This window comes from Amblyomma mixtum, chromosome 2 (genome assembly GCF_055824585.1).
Source record: "Amblyomma mixtum isolate Tamu chromosome 2, ASM5582458v1, whole genome shotgun sequence".
Classification (NCBI taxonomy): Eukaryota; Metazoa; Arthropoda; class Arachnida; order Ixodida; family Ixodidae; genus Amblyomma; species Amblyomma mixtum.
Window position 1 is genome coordinate 211,679,332 of NC_143013.1, and position 16,374 is coordinate 211,695,705.

Sequence of the window (16,374 nt, forward strand, 5' to 3'; positions counted from 1 at the left end):
ATTTGGGCAGCCCTCGGTAGGTTAAGCTGTCCTTTCACAAGACATTTCCCAATTGGAGAAGAATCCTTGAATGTGTATCCGTCGCTGAGGCGTCTAGGAGCACCAACATCAATCAGCCTGAACTGATATCGACTGTCAACTAATACTATGGAGTAAGTGCCTTGTAAAGACTTCTCATAAATGCTGAGGTTAAGCGCAATCTACCAACTGAAGTTTTATTCCTTGGAATAGGAAAAAGGAAACACCAGCTCATGACGTAATCAGAGGATCGTGAAAGCACATAAAACATAACAGTGCACTGTAACAGCAAGAAGAACTATGGAATGAAGCCATGACAATAAGGACATATGAAAATAAAATCTTTATGTAAGCCCAGGATAAAATCGCACTCAACCCCCCCCCCCCCCCCCCCCCCCCCGTGCGCTGCGCATCTAACTTGCCCTGTAAAGAGCAAGTATGAGCAATGTTGAGCAAGTATGATTGACAATGCCAGTCACCTAATGTATGCTCCTGTTTTGCTGGCACGTGTAGTGCAAGGTTTGGTACAAATAGCTGTAAGCAAACATACCGTGTTGCGTTGCAGCCTGTGAGCCTTTGTGCCTTGAAGGTCCAGCTGGAGTCGTCATCCCACCAGCTTCCAGGAGAGAGGCGCCCCTCCCAACCTTCAGCGTCGGCAGAGCCTGGCGGGCAGTACATTCAGGAGGATTCTGCGGACTCTTTAAGGAGATAGTTGTGCAGCACTATGCATGCACCAACATGTCTGTTTATCTTAATTCTTTTTGCTTTAAAGGGTCACCGCAGAATCTGCCACCTCTGCCCCAGGATGTCAAACGCATTTTCTATTATGCGCCGAGCCCGGCTCAGCCGATAATTGAAGATTCGGCGCTCGTAGTTGGACTGCACCGCAATTTCATGCAGGGCTGAAGACAAGAACATGAGTGATGAAGTATAGAGAACATTTGCATGCACTTCTCAGTCGTAAGCAATGCACTGTGAGGCCAAACAGTCCACTTTTTTGCATGGGAAGCATGACCTTGGAGCCTTCAGTGAGGCTGAAAAGTTTCAAGCATGAAGAATACTTAGGCACATGCTGCTGCTTACTGCAGAAAAGTTGCTACATGTGTATTGTTTTTTTCTGGTACTTCTGCTAACCTCTTTGTGCGCTTCCCAAGGTGGCCTGCTTCTACGAAGATGCTGCGCAGGTAATTCCGTACAGCAGTGACTCGCACTTCCGGTAGTGGTGCTGGTGCTGGATGCGCATCGACAAACTTGGCAAAGTAGTTTGAAAGACAAATAACAAATGTATATGCTTATTCGTTTGTCCTAATGGTGACACCAGTGTTACAGGTTTAAAAACCTGTTAAATACTTAAATAGAGCAAATTATTTAGAACTAGACACTTTAAGGAGTACTTTAGGGAGAAACGGATTCCTACTGTGGGTTGCGCAGTAGTACGCGGTTAGTTCTGGCGCGGGGCTGCAGCCGGAGAGCCCGAGCTTCAGTGCACCAACATGCCCGTCATACATTGGTGAACGCGGAAGCACCGGACCCCCCCCCCTCGAGACAACGAACTGTTAATACTTTGATATCATGTCTGGAAAATCCAAGATGTTTCAGTGACTTTATCGACTCTCTGGCCCAAACCCCCCAATAACTGAGGGTCATGGAAGTGACGAGAGGATTGTTATTACTATGGGGAATTTGTCTGAGCTAGTCTGGCATCATATATTTGGCTACCTTGCACTCGTGTGCTTCGGACAATGCCACACCTCCACCTACTACCTGGACATCAAGGACCACGACCTGCAAATCCTCTGTGATAACAAGGTCGGGCTTTCTGTCACCAAGAATGGTATTGTAGATGGGCTCCTCCGAGACTTCGTAGCCCCTCTTGCGGAGGCTACCAGCCAAGTAGACTGCCAATGCATTGTGGCGATGGATTCGGGCCCTGTCTGTGCGGTGGCTCTTCTGTAGGACATGAGTAAGTGTTTCGGAGGTTTGACAACCAGCTGTGCGAAGTTTTGGGATGTCCTGCCCCCGCTTCGTGTGGGAGAGATTTGGCATAGCATTTTATCTGAGTTTGATGGCGTCGATGAAAGCATGGCCGCGCAACAGGGAAGTTCCCTCGCCGATCCATGCCGATGAGCTTGGGGCGCGAGAGACCCCCTGCAGGGGGAGCCGTCATTTCTGCTGTACAGTTGAGTCTTCCAGTAGGTGTTATTGCTTGATGTGGTTTCAATCAGGGTGCCCCCATAAGTGCACATCCTGTCTGACTGTTGTCGTATGGCTTTCAAATAGTCCATCTGCGCGAGAGCGCGGCAGACTGCTCTGGATGAGGATGTCAAGTTCTGAATGCGTTTCTTGCGTTTTGTAGGGATGGCGGTCCGAAGACAAGTGATGCCAAATCCCCCGTACTTAATAGGGGCATAGAATGCCCCCAGGGGAAAGTCATGTGGTAAAAGGAGCCACTGACGAATGGCAGATCGGATTGTTTGATTACACTTTTTCAGCAACTTGGCCGAGGTTGGCCCAAGGACTAGTATGGAGGAGACGTGGAATTAAATAGAATCGGAGAGCCACCAGTCGTTGCTGTGGCTTCAGAGGAGCTTTTGTGTGACGGAGTAGATGTTCTTTAAGTCCGGGTATCACGGGGGCAGTCACCATTCCAGTGGGCGTGCCACCACAAATAAGCTCCTAGATACTTTAAAGAGTAAGGATTCCGCGCCAGCGACAGGGCGAATGATGAGGGACCACCGGAATCCAGTGGAAGTGTTTGGCGAGATAGAGTTCACCTGCCTCTACCGTTTTCGAAGCGAGCTGTGCTACACCTACTCGAGATGCCCTTCCGCGCCAGCGCGGACTAACGCAGCAATCCCCTGCCACTTCTTCGGAGCCGGGTGCTTCCAGATCGTGACCGGCGACCTCGTTGACATTTCCCAGCCCGCCATGTCGCGGATCATCGGCCGAGTGTCGCAAATGATTGCCGCAACCCTCTTCCCTGCTCTCGTTAAACGACCGTGTGCTGCGCAAGCTCCAGTCATAATGCTTGCATTCTACAGAATCGCAAGTTTTCCTGGTGTGACAGGGTGTATAGATGTACATACGTGCCGATCAAGAGCCCAGGTGGCGAAAACGCCGAAGTTTTCAGGAACAGGAAAGGATATTTCTCCTACAATGTGCAGGTAAGTGCACATCACATGATGAATGTATTCACTATCAGGTGAACCGTGTTGAGCCTCGGTGCGGTGGCTCAATGGTTAGGGCGCTCAATGGCTGAGCATGAAGATGCAGGTTCGATCCCGGCCACATTCAGGAGGCAGTGCCCGAGCGAGGCTCGTTTTGTGGCAGCGCTCCTATTCCCGGGCTCTCTTCGCAGCGCCCGGGTGGGAGTGGTGAACGGGAGAGCGCATTACTGTTGTGTCGCTGTGAAACTGTGATGCCACAAGCGCCCTGCATCACTAGCGGTGGCTTGACGCTCGCTTGGAAAAAGAAGAGAAAAAAGGAGAGACACGAGGCGTGGTGCAAGCAGCGCGAGGAGACGAGCTTGGGCAATGGAGCAGGCGAGGTCACGGCTGAACGGCTTCTTGAACCCGGGTGACCAGGCCTGGGGAAGCTGTCCTCGCCCAGTTCAGGGCAACCAGGAGGCTGCTGTCTCCTGTCTCCTGCCTGCCTCTCGCTGCCTCGGAGAGCGGGCGCCGTGCCGGGCACAGGCAGGTGCTGCCTGCCCGGGGATCCTACCGGCCTTGCTGTCGGATCGCGCCTGCCGTCCCGTGGCTGGGACCCCCTGTGGTGAAAGGGTGCCTTCCTGGCCGTGCCTGGGTGTCCAGACCTGGGCGGCTGTCTCCTCTCTGGTGCGTCGTCAGGGCCACTGGTGCTGGTGCTCCGCGCCCTACTTCCGGCCGCAGGGAGAACAGCCCTGCGGAGGTACTTGGCCCCGGCGCCTTTCTGGCGACGGGCAGCGGGATCTCACACCGGAGCCACTCCTCGACCCTCGGCCGCACAGCTCCATACACATCAGTGACTGCTCTCCCGTTTTAAGTAAAACCATTTTTGTTACATCTACAGACGTGCTCGGTCTGGGACGATTTTCTGGATCCTCCGGGGCCCCACCTCGGAGGACGCTCGAACCTGCTGGGGCCTTTTCCCCTCACAGAAACATCCTCTATAAAGCTTGCCGTTCTTGCAATTGTTCGCCTTGGCGATGTTAACCGGACAGGTATGGCTGACTTTACTAGGTGGTAGTTTGATTCTAACATTGTGTACAAACACTTAAAATGTTCTAGTTGCAAAAATAAATCCGTAGAACGTCATTTCATCTAGGCGATACCTATAAAATGATTTTCTTAGATCTTTCTCATTCTGTTGTAAGCTATGCGAGCTATTGGTAAAACTTGAGTGCAGTCAAGTTCTTTCTTGTAATCTGTTCAAGAAAATCTGCAGCACAAGTTTTGGGTATATGTTTATTGCATGTAAACATACAACATAGCTTTATATTGGATTGTATTCATTTTTATACCCCATCTCATGCCATAGCAGGACCAAATTTAGAGTTCTTCGACATTGTGGCGAGCTGGCCTGGGTCTGCTCACTACAGCCGTATATTCGACAGCAGCAGTGCCTGTGTACAGTATGAGAGTGGGAGTATGCCCGGCCTGCTGCTTGGAGACCAGGGCTATGCTTGCCGCTCCTATCTCATAACTCCAACCAGAGACCCTGGACAAGTGGGCAGCCCAGAACACAAGTAAGCTGATGTGATCAATGGTGTTTGCTGTTAAATGGTGCATAAAAATATTTTGGTAAGTTATTGCACAATATAAAGATGAACATACCAACCAGCAACTGAAGCGTGTAAATATAGCACTCTCCAGGCTTTAACCATTCAGCTGAGTGAAGTGTTTCACAGTTTTGCAGCTTGTTTTCTCCCTTCTGTGTTGATGTGGTTCTAACTGAAATGCTGCATCATGTGCAAGTTACTCTAGTTTAACATGCAAGCAACCAATCCATATGAATGACAGTGCATGTTAATGAAAACGCAACAGTGCTGAAATGAATGAAGCCAGAAACTCAACTTGTCACCTAATATACATGCCGGCCACCTGAGGTTCTTTAACGTGCACTGACATCGCACACTACACGGGCCTCTAACATTTCGCTTCCACTGAAATTTGACCGTCGCAGCTGGGATCTAACCTGCGTCTTTTGGGTCAGTAGCTGAGCACTGTAACCACTGAGCCACCGTGGCGGCCAACTCAAATTGCGTGTCCATAACCTTTAATGTTCTCACTGTCGTTATGCTCGGGGACTTTGTTGGAAAGACTCAAGTTGCGGACCCGTTCATTCATGAACAGGAAAGCAACTGTGTATTCAGAGTTAGGCTGTAGATTTTGTTACATAGCCGGCACTAGCTGCAGTGCTCCAGCTTACGTAAGGCGGTGGAGTTCTGTTTTTCGCCGAGTTGTCTCTCTTGACATCTCTTCGAACCCAGGCTCTATTTGGTAGCATGTCTCGAGTCTACAGGCTGAGGAAGGACAGAAGCTTTGTACTTTCGAGAACAAAAACAAACAGGTTTAATGGAACTTTTACGAAAACTTATTTACATACTGAAAAGGTTTCACGAGCAAAGGGCCAGGAATGGAAAGTTCATAGCGACGAGCGACAGGATGAGCCTTTTTGCCAAGGCTCAGAGCATCTTGGCTCACTCAACATTACTGTTTAATGCCCTGAGGTCCAGCCCATCCCTCAGGCTGTAGGCAGTGAAACGCAGGGCACATCCCTCTCAGGATGGGAGCGGAACAAAACAGCACAACGCTGCAGCAGAAGAAACGAAGAAATGAAGACAGATGGCACTTTGATGCGATTCACAGCTTTTAACCAATGCTTCAATTAGTGAAATGTATTATATGCTGTTGTGATTATTATTATTGTTCACTTTGTTGTTTATCTCTGTACCCTTCTTGAATGTATTTCTTTGTAGGTTGAATGCCGTGCTAATTTTATTCACTGGCTTTTTTTCTCAATAACCTCTTCAGTCCCAAGAAAGAACTTTTCGTGCAATCTGTTTCAAACTTGTTTATTTGGCACTTCTAGACACAAATGAGCATAGGAAAAAAACAAGTCTAAAAAAAAACGAAGAGGAGTGGTGAAATTTGGTTGTACCCGATCGGGAACACTGGGTCTCAACGGGTGTGGAAGTTGAGAAAGCAGTTACGGTTTTGCAAGCAGAGAAATATGCCACATTTCATGCATTTTACTCCCGATTTACCGCTGCAGCCTGGATTTCGGCATCTGTTATGCGATCCCAGCTTTTGGTGCTCCGGAAAGTGTCCAGTCCTGTCATATCTGACGTCATCCGGAGGTAGCGGAATGGCCTTGCCTCTCTGTGGTGGACTTGGTTGCGCCTCTTCATCGTCGCTTTCAGCTTCGTGATCTCTTGACCTTTTCGATCGCCGCGTTTCCGCTTGAATTAAGGCGACAGCAATGTTCATTTTGAATTCCAGAAGGTGGCGCGTTCGCTGCTTTGTGGTCTGACTTTGCTCACAGCCTCTTTTGTACTCGATCCAACTGTTGCAGCAGGCCATGTCCATAAACTGCGCGAACACGCGGACCGTCCACTTTTTTGTTCGCATAGAGATAGGATAGTAGGAGACGAAACGGTCGATCAGGTCCACTCCGCCCATGTATTTATTGTACTTCGCTACCGCATCAGGTTGCTGCACTTTTTTTTTTTCTGTACCTTACACCATCTTTTGCAGGTTGCTTCTGGCGCGATGCCAAATGCAGTGGATAACATCAGGACAGATTTATTGTCCTTCCACTTGACAAGGCACTTTTGTCATTATTCCGCACCTTGCAGACTGAATCTCCGCACTGCATATCTCGGTCCTGCGGCATTGCAGCCGCAACTCCGCCGGTCCGGTTTCCCATCACTGTTCCAGTTAGAAACACATTTCCTTCGACCAGGTGCTCAGCGATCTTGACGCCTGTGAAATACCTGTCCGTGAAGACGAAAGTATCTCGATCTCGATTTAACGACTTGACAAGTTTCTTGACAACACTTCCACCGAGACCAAATTCCCGCATGTCATCATCAGGAACTGTTCCCTTGCCAACATAGATGTCCAGCACCAAACCATCTGGGGATGCCATTACAAAGTTTTTAAGCCCTACAGGATTTGGCTTTGAGGGAACGCACTGCCGCACAGGGCACCCCCCAGAAAATGGTATTTGTTCGTCAATGGACACCTCACGAAATCGCGGTAGCGCAGTGCAGGCGTTTCGGAAAGAGGTGATGATAGGCTTTACGAGAAACAGTCTGTTTTTCTCCTTTTCTTCATCTGGTACTGACAGCTTGTCAACGAAGTGCACGTAGCTCCTGAGCTCAAAAAACCGGTTTCGAGTCATTGCCTGAGCAATGAGCTCGATTCTGAACATTCTTGACCAGTACAGTCGAACCCTCGGAAGCTTCAGGATCCCCATTGCAATGTGGATGCCCACAAATATATTCAGTTCTTTCGAATCTGTTTGCACAGACCTCCCTCTAGCCTGAACAGAGTACAGGTTGGTCTGGAATGCGCATTCTTCCCAGAAATCTTCGGGAAAGTATTTGAAAAAATACTTAAATGGTGTGCCTGTGTCTTCGCATTCCTGATTCATCAGCACTTCCATTTCCTCTATCGTCAAAACAGGAAACCTGATGCAAAAGAAAAGAAGGCGCATTTAGCGAAAGATGTAATTAATGCCTTGAAAGTACTTTAGCATAGCTCTCTGCGTGTCAAGAAACAAGAAAATACTTGCATTCCGTTCGTCCAATTGAATGTAGTCTGTCCTTTTCATCGCTGGTCATTTCTGCCGGCCGGGCTGTCTTCAATTTCGGATTCTGTTTCGCTATCTTCGTCCGGGTCGTCGATGGTGTCAAATCTTTCGATGTCCTCTGAATCTGATAGATCAGCATCACTTTCTTGGAGAAGAGTGTGAATCTCATCGTCAGTCAAGTTACTCGCTGAAAGCCACAAAGGAACAACCGTTAAGACCCACAGTGCCCGTTCGGGGACATCAAAGTTAAACAGCACTTAACGAGAGGCAGCAGCGAAGCAGGAAGACTACACTTGACTCAAATTGTGCGAACACCTTTCAAAACTGCTTTGATATTCTCAAATTAGGGAGGCAGTGAGTAAAATGTTGTTAAAAAAAGAGTACTCACGTCGAGGACGACAGCGCACGCCTTTTACTAGATCGCTGCTCGCGCTCAAAGCAGTGTCCCCGATCAGGGACACAGGGACTGAGGAGGTTATATAATGAAGGGTTTCTTGACTTCTGTGCTTTCTCATTGCATCTCATTTATTGTTTTGCATTCACTTTATTCTTATGTTTTGCAGTCACTGATGGCTCTAATTAGTTGTCACATGCTGTATGCTATGTCTTGTAGAGATCTCTTGGACTTAGACAGCTGAGCTAGCAGGCTTTATCCAGGAAGTCACATTGCGTGCAAGTTAACACTATTCTTGCTGTAGCCAGTATCTAGCTTGAAACTGATGCTTTCACCAGGCATTCCAAGGTGCGATTGATGTCAAGGTGGTTGCATACCAGGAAAAATATTTCAGCTCATCCTGCTGTCAAGAATTTTCAAGGAACACATTTAACTTTTTTAGGTCCTCCTACCTCATTGGCTTTGCTTTAACATGCATTAAATACTGCTCGGATTTGCTGCAGGTGTAACAGTCATGATCGTAGGGCACGGCAGGTGTGCAGTTTGTGCGTTGTTGAACAGTGCGAAATATTGCTGCTTTGGCTGCGAGAACTGTGCTGCATCTTTAATACTATAACATTGTGGTCCCAAATCAAGGTGCATTTTTCTCATTGCTTCAGAAGGTATGCTGAACTGCTTCATCAAACTGCTCATTTTCTTTTGCTGCACAGTTCCAAGACATCAGATGCATGTATTAACTTCTTCTGTGGTCTGTTTGCACAGGATATTGAACTGCTTTGCTCCAAGAGATAGGAACTTTTGCCATGCGTCTTGCTGTTGAACCCTACAGCGTATTTTGGGAAGCCATATAAGGTTCTGGCCTTTCCTCTATAGCATTACAGCTTCTTCAAAATATAAACACAAAGTGCAATTTGAGTGCACATCTGCAGGCTCCACACAGTGATACCAGCAGGTGCAGACGACAATCCTGTTTGCCACATGACCGACCTACTGTTGTGCGATAGCTTGTCTAGCATGCAAGGAAGTGGCGGGGCAGCATGTTTGTCCACACTGTGCCATGCGCTTAAAGGCACACGTGTGCAAACAAGGTGTAGTTATGTGAACTGCCACATACTAGCACAAACATTCAGACAGCATTCCATTTTCACGTCAGCTGGGGCACTGTTTAATTCGAAGCGTGATGCAACTCAACAACCAAGCGGTTTTTCCCCGTCAAAGGACACCCTTCCAGCAAATGGCGTCGGCCAATTCTCATGGGCCTGCTAGCGTGACAATGCAGGCAGTGGCAATGAAAGGGGATACAGTTGAATCCCGGTACAACGAACGCCGCTTCAACGAAATTTTCGCCACAACGAAGTAATTTGCATTCCCCGTGAAACCCCCATAGGACTTAATGTATTAAAATTTCCTCAAAAACGAAGTACTTTGCGAGCACGTGTTCGCTTCTACGAATTTTTTTTGCGAATTTTCGCGGGTGAGTGGCCCCTCCGTCTTGTCTTTCTTCAGAAGTTGAGTGCTGAAGAGCGACTTTCCCGTTCCCGCCGTTAATTTTTTTGCATCGCAGACTGTTGGGGGGGGGGGGGGGGGTACGCGCACTCAATCGCACATCCTCCTCGCGCACACCCTCGTGTGCTTTTTTTTTTTTCTCCAGATGCCCACGTGATTTTTGAAGTGACGTCACGCCCCGCTCATTGGCTCTTTGCTGTGCTTCTTCGATTGATGTAGCTCGCTGTCATGGTGCTCGCGGTTTCCTGTCAAGCACGAAAGTGCGTCATGATCACTTGCTAGCGGTGTTGGCTGGTAAGCGTTCGCGGCCTCCAAGCGAAGAGGGGCCTCTCGAAAGCGCGTGTAAAATGCGCCAGCGCACGGCATCTGCTAGCGTCTTCGGCCGCGTCCTCCGTGGCCGCGTCGTCTGCTAGGCACCGAGCGCGTTTCAGGCAGTCTGTGTGGACCGGTGGGCGGAGCCATCGGTGGGCGGAGCTTCGTGTCCTGTCGGAGAAAAAAAAAGGAAAACGCGAGAGTGCAGGAAGAAGCCCACTCCGCTTCACCATTTCTTCCTTTGTGTGTGCACCGTTTAGCGTGGTCTCGTCGCGTCTCTGCTCTGCTGAATTCCTAGGATGTCGCCGCCGGCGGCAGCAAGCCCGCGAGAGCGCCGTGGTAGCACGCAGCGGTGCAGATGCGATGAGGCCCGACGGCTCTCGAAACGATGTGGGGGAGGAGGCAAGTAGAGGAGGTGGTGAAAGAAGGAACGGAGAAGAGGAGGAGGAGAGGCGGCGTTGAGCGAGAAGAGAAGAGGAGGAGGAGAGGCGGCATTGGGCGAGAAGAGAAGAGGAGGAGGAGAGGCGGCGTTGAGCGAGAAGAGAAGAGGAGGAGGAGAGGCGGCGTTGGGCGAGAAGAGAAGAGGAGGAGGAGGAGAGGAGGCGTTGGGCGAGAAGAGGAGGAGGAGAGGCGGCGTTGGGCGAGGAGACATATGCAACGCCAGCCCGGGATCAGCCGACTTGTCTGTAATTTCTCGACAACGAAATTCCGCGACAGCGAAATTTTTCGTACGCCCCGCCGATTTCGTTGTGGCGGGATTCAACTGTAGTCCCGGCCCTCCATGGATGAGGATAGTCTTCTCTTTGCAGTGTCACACTACCAGGTTCATGAGAATTGGCCGACGCCATTTGCTGGAACGGCGTCCTTTGACGGTGAAAAGCCACTTGGTTGTTGAGTTGTCCAACAGCATTGCAATTTCGCCCAAGCTTGTTCAATTTGGAGCCTCTCGCAATCTGTGAAGCTGTTCCTGCTTTATCGCCTTCTCAGTCCGCAGGATTTCGAGGTCAAGCTTCACTTTTTCAATCTCCATTTCGTGAACTTTTTCTTCAAACTTTTTTTTTTTTCCTTGCACTTCAAGTTTTAAATGGTTGATTTCATCATAAAAAGTTTTCTTGCGATGCCGCTCAGAAAGCACGTCCTTGTGGTCCTTCTGTATGAGTTGCAGGCGGAGCACATGCTCCTCCTGAAGGAGAGCAGCTCGTACATCATTTTCGTCCAATAGGGTTCTCTCTAAAAGGGCCATCCGCCCTCGGAGCCCTACTGTTCCCAGTGGCCACTGCTGCAGCAATGGTGCAGTTTGCATCATCAGGCCGAACGATGGGTGACGAGATGCTGTTGTCGTCCTCAGTTGCCTCTGGAGCTGCTGCAGCTGTCCCACTTGTTCCAGCAGGGGTCACTGATGGCTGTGACCGGCCTCCATCAAGGCTGGTTGGCTCCCACTGGTCGTCTGCAATCAACCAAAAAGACCAAAATATGCGGGACGAGGTAAATGCAAGGTTATGAAACAGTATTGTTTGCTAGCTTCACGTACAAAGTACAGTGTACCACTGTTTTTTCTCATGACTTCAGATGTTAGTCCTGCATCAAAAAGCAATTGAAAACTCCTGCAGTGTTCTTGTTTTACACTGCCACATACAGCACCATTCTTGTAACCAGCGTCGCAACTGCGTACACAGCTGTGTTGTAAATAATGCATGCACAACAGGCAATTGCAACTAAATGAATGACTAAATAAAAGCAGAAACAAAGCTCTTTGCTTCACCTCTCTGCGCTGTTCTATTTTTCGTGACGATGCTGCCCACACAAACTATTGCTCCACAGTTCCCCTGTGAGCAAATGCACTGCCATCAGTGATGCTGTCTTCAAAAGCAGAGTTCATGCTACATACACAAGCTAAACAGCAGCCTACTACATAACAGGAAGGACCATAGCCTAGGAAGCAACTTTCTGGTAATCAGCAAATCGCTAATCGGCACATCCGTGGAGAACACAGCGATCAGACTAGATGAAGCGGCAACCACGAGGGACACATCTGACGGCAGATGCGAGCAGGATCTTGAGCGCCCGTGGCTGAAGGCCAGATAAGCAGTGCTTTGCTCATAGCAGTACTCGTTGCTCGCTCTTGTAGCCGCTCACGTCCTTCATTTGCCGCTTCATACGTTTTAAAACAAAATGAGTGTGCAAACATACCTGTTGCAAAAACCTCGCGCGAATCAGCGACATTCTCCTTCCTCCACTTCTCCTTGAGGTTATCCCAACATTTCTTGACTTGTTTCCCGTTGCGCTTCGAAACACTGTGACGGCTGTTGAATTCCTGCTCGATCGTGAGCCACGCTGCCCTCTTCCTGCCTGCACTAACAGCATCAGTTTTTTTATTTTCTATTATTGGCTTCTGTTTATTGACAAGGTCGAGAAGGATTGCGCGCTCTGCCTCGGTAAAATTAACTTTCTTCTTTTCCATTTTCGGTGCGCAAAATTGTGTTTAATTATAATCGGACCGATCGCCTTGACGAAAAAAAAAAGCAGAAGAAAAAAAAGCACATGCAAACAGCAACAAACGAGAAGGACGGTAGACGCAGCAAGCGACGTTATCGGCTTGCGATGGTGGCCAGACCAAAAGAAAAACTCGCTTTATGGCAGCAGCTAAAATAGCTAAAATATACTGCTGGCTGCGAGACTGTTTTAAAATTGCTTTTTCTACTTTACGATGATTAGGTCAATAGCGTAGTAGTGATGCGTGGTCTGAAGTGCAGCACTGGATGGTCTTCACACTTCATGGCAATATGCATCCGACCTAGTCAAGTTGTCAAAAAATTGGAACACAAGTCCTCCAGTGCTTCAGAGGTGTTTTTTTGTGATCATTGGAAACTTTCTATGCTGACACTATGCACCAAAGATGTGACACAGAAAGACTAGAAATGAAATGAAAGAGAACAAAACAAGGAAGCAAATAACAGTACTTTTGGTTCTGATACCGGAAAGCCCCGCTAGGTTTAACTTTTAAAAATTAATGCAGCCTTCCAGTAACATTTGCTTACTTCTCAATGCCTGCACTTTTTCTGGCGTTGCTGGCACTTTGGATGGAGCGTCCAGCATAGTCCGGCAGACCTGGCCGGTAAGGCTGTGCATGGCTGCCTCTTCCATACTCAACAAAATATTCTTGTTTCCAATTTCTCCTGAAGCAGCACCTCATGATCAGGCTTCAGGAAAAAACATGGTATACACTTTATGGCAGGAACTGTGTCTTCAGTCCTAAGCTTAGCAAACCTTGCTGAGAAAATGTGGTGATGGCAAAAGGAACTGTATCATGCTGTGTGTTAATATTCAACTTCGGCAGGCATATCCATGTGCATTCATATGTTTACTAAACTTCAGGCCGCTGAACTACTTTGAAACTTTTCCTTGGATGATGAACAACACAACTTACTACTATGATTGCTTGTGGGTCACTCGCACTTCTGTGGTTTCGAAATTAAAATGCATAACTGCAAACTAATACCCTACGATCTCATGTAATCTCATAATCTATAATCTCATGCGATATAACCTTTGTTTCATCACTTGAGTTCACTACAATGCTAGACAGTCTGCCGCAAGATCTGTAATGAGAACGTATGAAAGAGCAGCGATTATATTGCAATTTTTTCATGCCTCACGTGACTTATACTGACCTCTGACGTTGCAGCACTGTAGAAACTTAAACTGGAACCGCATGAGAGAAGAAACTAAATTATAAATTGTTTAGCAGACTCAGGTATCAATGCACAGTAATGTGTTGATTCCAAATATGCTTTTAGTTTTTATATAGCTTAGTTTTTGTGTAGGAGTGCCCTTAAAACTACAACATAGGGCTTTTTGTGCACACTTTTTTGATAAGTAAATATATGTTTACAGCAGCTTGCTTTGTTATGTTGTGTTGGGTTTAATGGCGCATAAGCGGCTAAGACTATCATGCGCCAAGCTCAGGGTATAGAAAAATAGTCTTCTGCAGAATCTTATAAGGAAGTGAAGAGCGATCGGTGGTGTAAAGGGCCTAAAATGTTACTTATTACTGCTTAGTGATGATGAAGGAAGGAAATTTTAAAAGTATTCACTAGTGCATTTAACCTTGCTCTTTGTCTTTCTATAAAACCCTGTGTGTTAGCTTTTGCTTCTTTATTCGCATTTTTACTTGCTTTGTTTTGTCGCGATGTACGATGTAGCCTTCTACCACTCCTGCCTTGGCCACCAAATGGAGGCTGGCAGTATTGAATAAAATAAATTAAATAAAATTAATAAAATAAAGGCTTTAAAAGAGGTTTGGTAACCTCTGTGACCATCTTTGGCTCAGCAAGGATCTCTAGGCTCCCAGCCAATAAAATAAAGACGTGAGTCTTTTTCTCAGGAATGAGAAATTTGCTGAGGTGTATTGTAAAATCAAGCGTGGGTAAGAACTCAAAATTTCTGAAGAAAACCTGTTTCTCTTAGAAAACTGAAAACATGAGACGTGTCAACAATTGAATTATCACTTAAGAGCAGGAATGGATGAAAGGGTATGTATTCATTGTAAAATTTAGTAAAATACTTCTTTCTTAGTTTTTATAGTTTTGAGCATGTGAATAAAATATGGTTTGGTGTGAGTTCTCCTCCACAATTTTCACAAACTGGTTTGACATAGTAAGTTGTGAGTCAAGTGTGTGTGTCCTACGCAAAGGCGACACAAGGTTACTCCAATGAAACATTGCTGGTGTGTGCATGACTTCCATTCCCCAAGGTGGGCTTTATGAAGTGTAGTTTGGCAGAAAGAGTGGGATAATGAACTTCAGAACATTTATTCTTAAATTTACTATGTATAAACTTCATGAAGTCTTTATAAGGTATGTTCACATTTTTTATTTCACCATTTTGAGCGCGTACTGCTGCTGAGTCTGCTCTCTCGTTACCCTCGATGCCGATGTGGCTCGGGACTCAGCAGAACCTTACTATAAGTCCTTGTGTTGTGACTTTTTTTATGTTGTGTATGATGCTGCCCACTAATGGTTCACCTGCATTTCTTGACTGTAGCGCTGTGAGTAGGCTGAGGGAGTCAGTGTAGATTATACTTTTTTCGATGTTCTCATATTTTGTCCAGGGCAATGCACACTGCATAACATTCGGCAGTAAAAATTGATACATAAGTTGGCAATCATACTATTTTTTCCCATTTACCCTGTACTACAGCACTTCCAACGTGTGTTGTTGTTTTGGAGCCATCTGTGTAAAATTCCGTGTAGTAAGCATATTTCTCTTTCAAAGTCCGGTATTCTTGTAGTAGTAGTAGTGAAAGACTTAATCGACCATAATTTACAGGCCGAGCATGTCGACCGCCTGGGCGACCAGAAGCCGCTGTTCTTCTTCCCCTTCAGCGCCAAGCCAGTCGAGCCAGGTGGTGATGGATAGAGAGAGTGGGGGGAAGGAACCCGACTGCTGAGCAGCCGGGCAATAGAAGAGGCAATGGGCCAGGTCCGCATATATACAGGGGCAGTTGGGACAGGAAGGGTCTGATCGATAGCGATAGGGAAAGAGGCGGGACGGGGTGATAACTGCATTCATTTGGATGTGCCGAAGAAGGCGAGACTCCAGCACCATGAGTGATGATGGATGAGGGGGAGGGTAAAGGTAGAACTTTCGCTCTGCTTGAAAAGTATTTACTTTGTCTCCTCACATGAGACAAGATAAACTAATCACACATTCTCCACAACAACCACCTGCTGAAATTATCTGGTTCAATAACTATTAAATAGGTGCAAAAATCCTATCTCCATCAAGCTATGGAAAAAATAGGTTAGAGGATAAGCTCTTCTGCCACAGTACAAGCAAGCATACCCTCAGAGTATGCTAGGACAACTGACATCAAACAGTAAGTTAGCGTTAACTTTTTACACACTGCATTCAAAAATCTGCGCGTAGCGCCTTTTGTAGGTCCTCGTTCATCTTCCTGAGGTTGGCCACCTCAGCCCTAAGGTGCTCCACTTCCTTTTCTATTTTGGTGACGTTGCAGAGCAAGCTGCCAGCTGCTGCAACGTCGTGGCTGTCGAGAAGTCTCTCCTCGGCTCGCCGCTGAGAAGTAGCCCTTGCCCTCACGTCCAGCCTCGCCTACAACCAAGAAATCGAGATGAGAGAACCTCATGCTTAAATCGCACAAAGGACATCCAAGACAACATGCAAATAAATGAGAACCTATTCTGAACCAGCAACACATCTGGCACAACACATAAACAGTCATATCCAGGTTGCCATAGAAAAGGTTTCAACCAAATGTGTTATTTTCAATGTGTCACACAATCTTTTGGAAAGTGCACCTATCATAAGTATGTGCATTATTGCATGCT

At 47.3% G+C, this 16,374-nt stretch overlaps 1 protein-coding gene and 1 long non-coding RNA gene across 4 annotated transcripts in view; both read left to right on the forward strand.

Moving 5' to 3' along the window:
• Positions 1-399: 399 nt before the first annotated feature.
• Positions 400-16,374, forward strand: part of LOC149362470 (uncharacterized) — a 47,811-nt gene continuing 31,836 nt past the window's right edge. The window contains exons 1-2 of one of the 2 annotated variants that reach the window (XR_016289008.1): positions 4,609-4,741; positions 11,373-16,239. Coding sequence is in view for 1 of the 2 variants with exons in the window: in XM_089573068.1 (XP_089429194.1) it covers positions 4,644-4,741 (98 nt within the window). In the remaining variant the exon portion in view is untranslated. Of the gene's footprint in view, positions 4,742-11,372; positions 16,240-16,374 lie in introns of those variants that run through there. The other variant, XM_089573068.1, reaches the window with a different exon arrangement.
• LOC149362471 (uncharacterized) lies at positions 4,736-16,239 on the forward strand. Of its 2 annotated transcripts, none has more exons than XR_016289009.1 (2): positions 4,736-11,509; positions 15,353-16,239. It is a non-coding gene; the product is annotated as an uncharacterized LOC149362471 (long non-coding RNA). The 2 variants fall into 2 exon arrangements; XR_016289010.1 differs by having other exon boundaries at positions 16,044-16,239.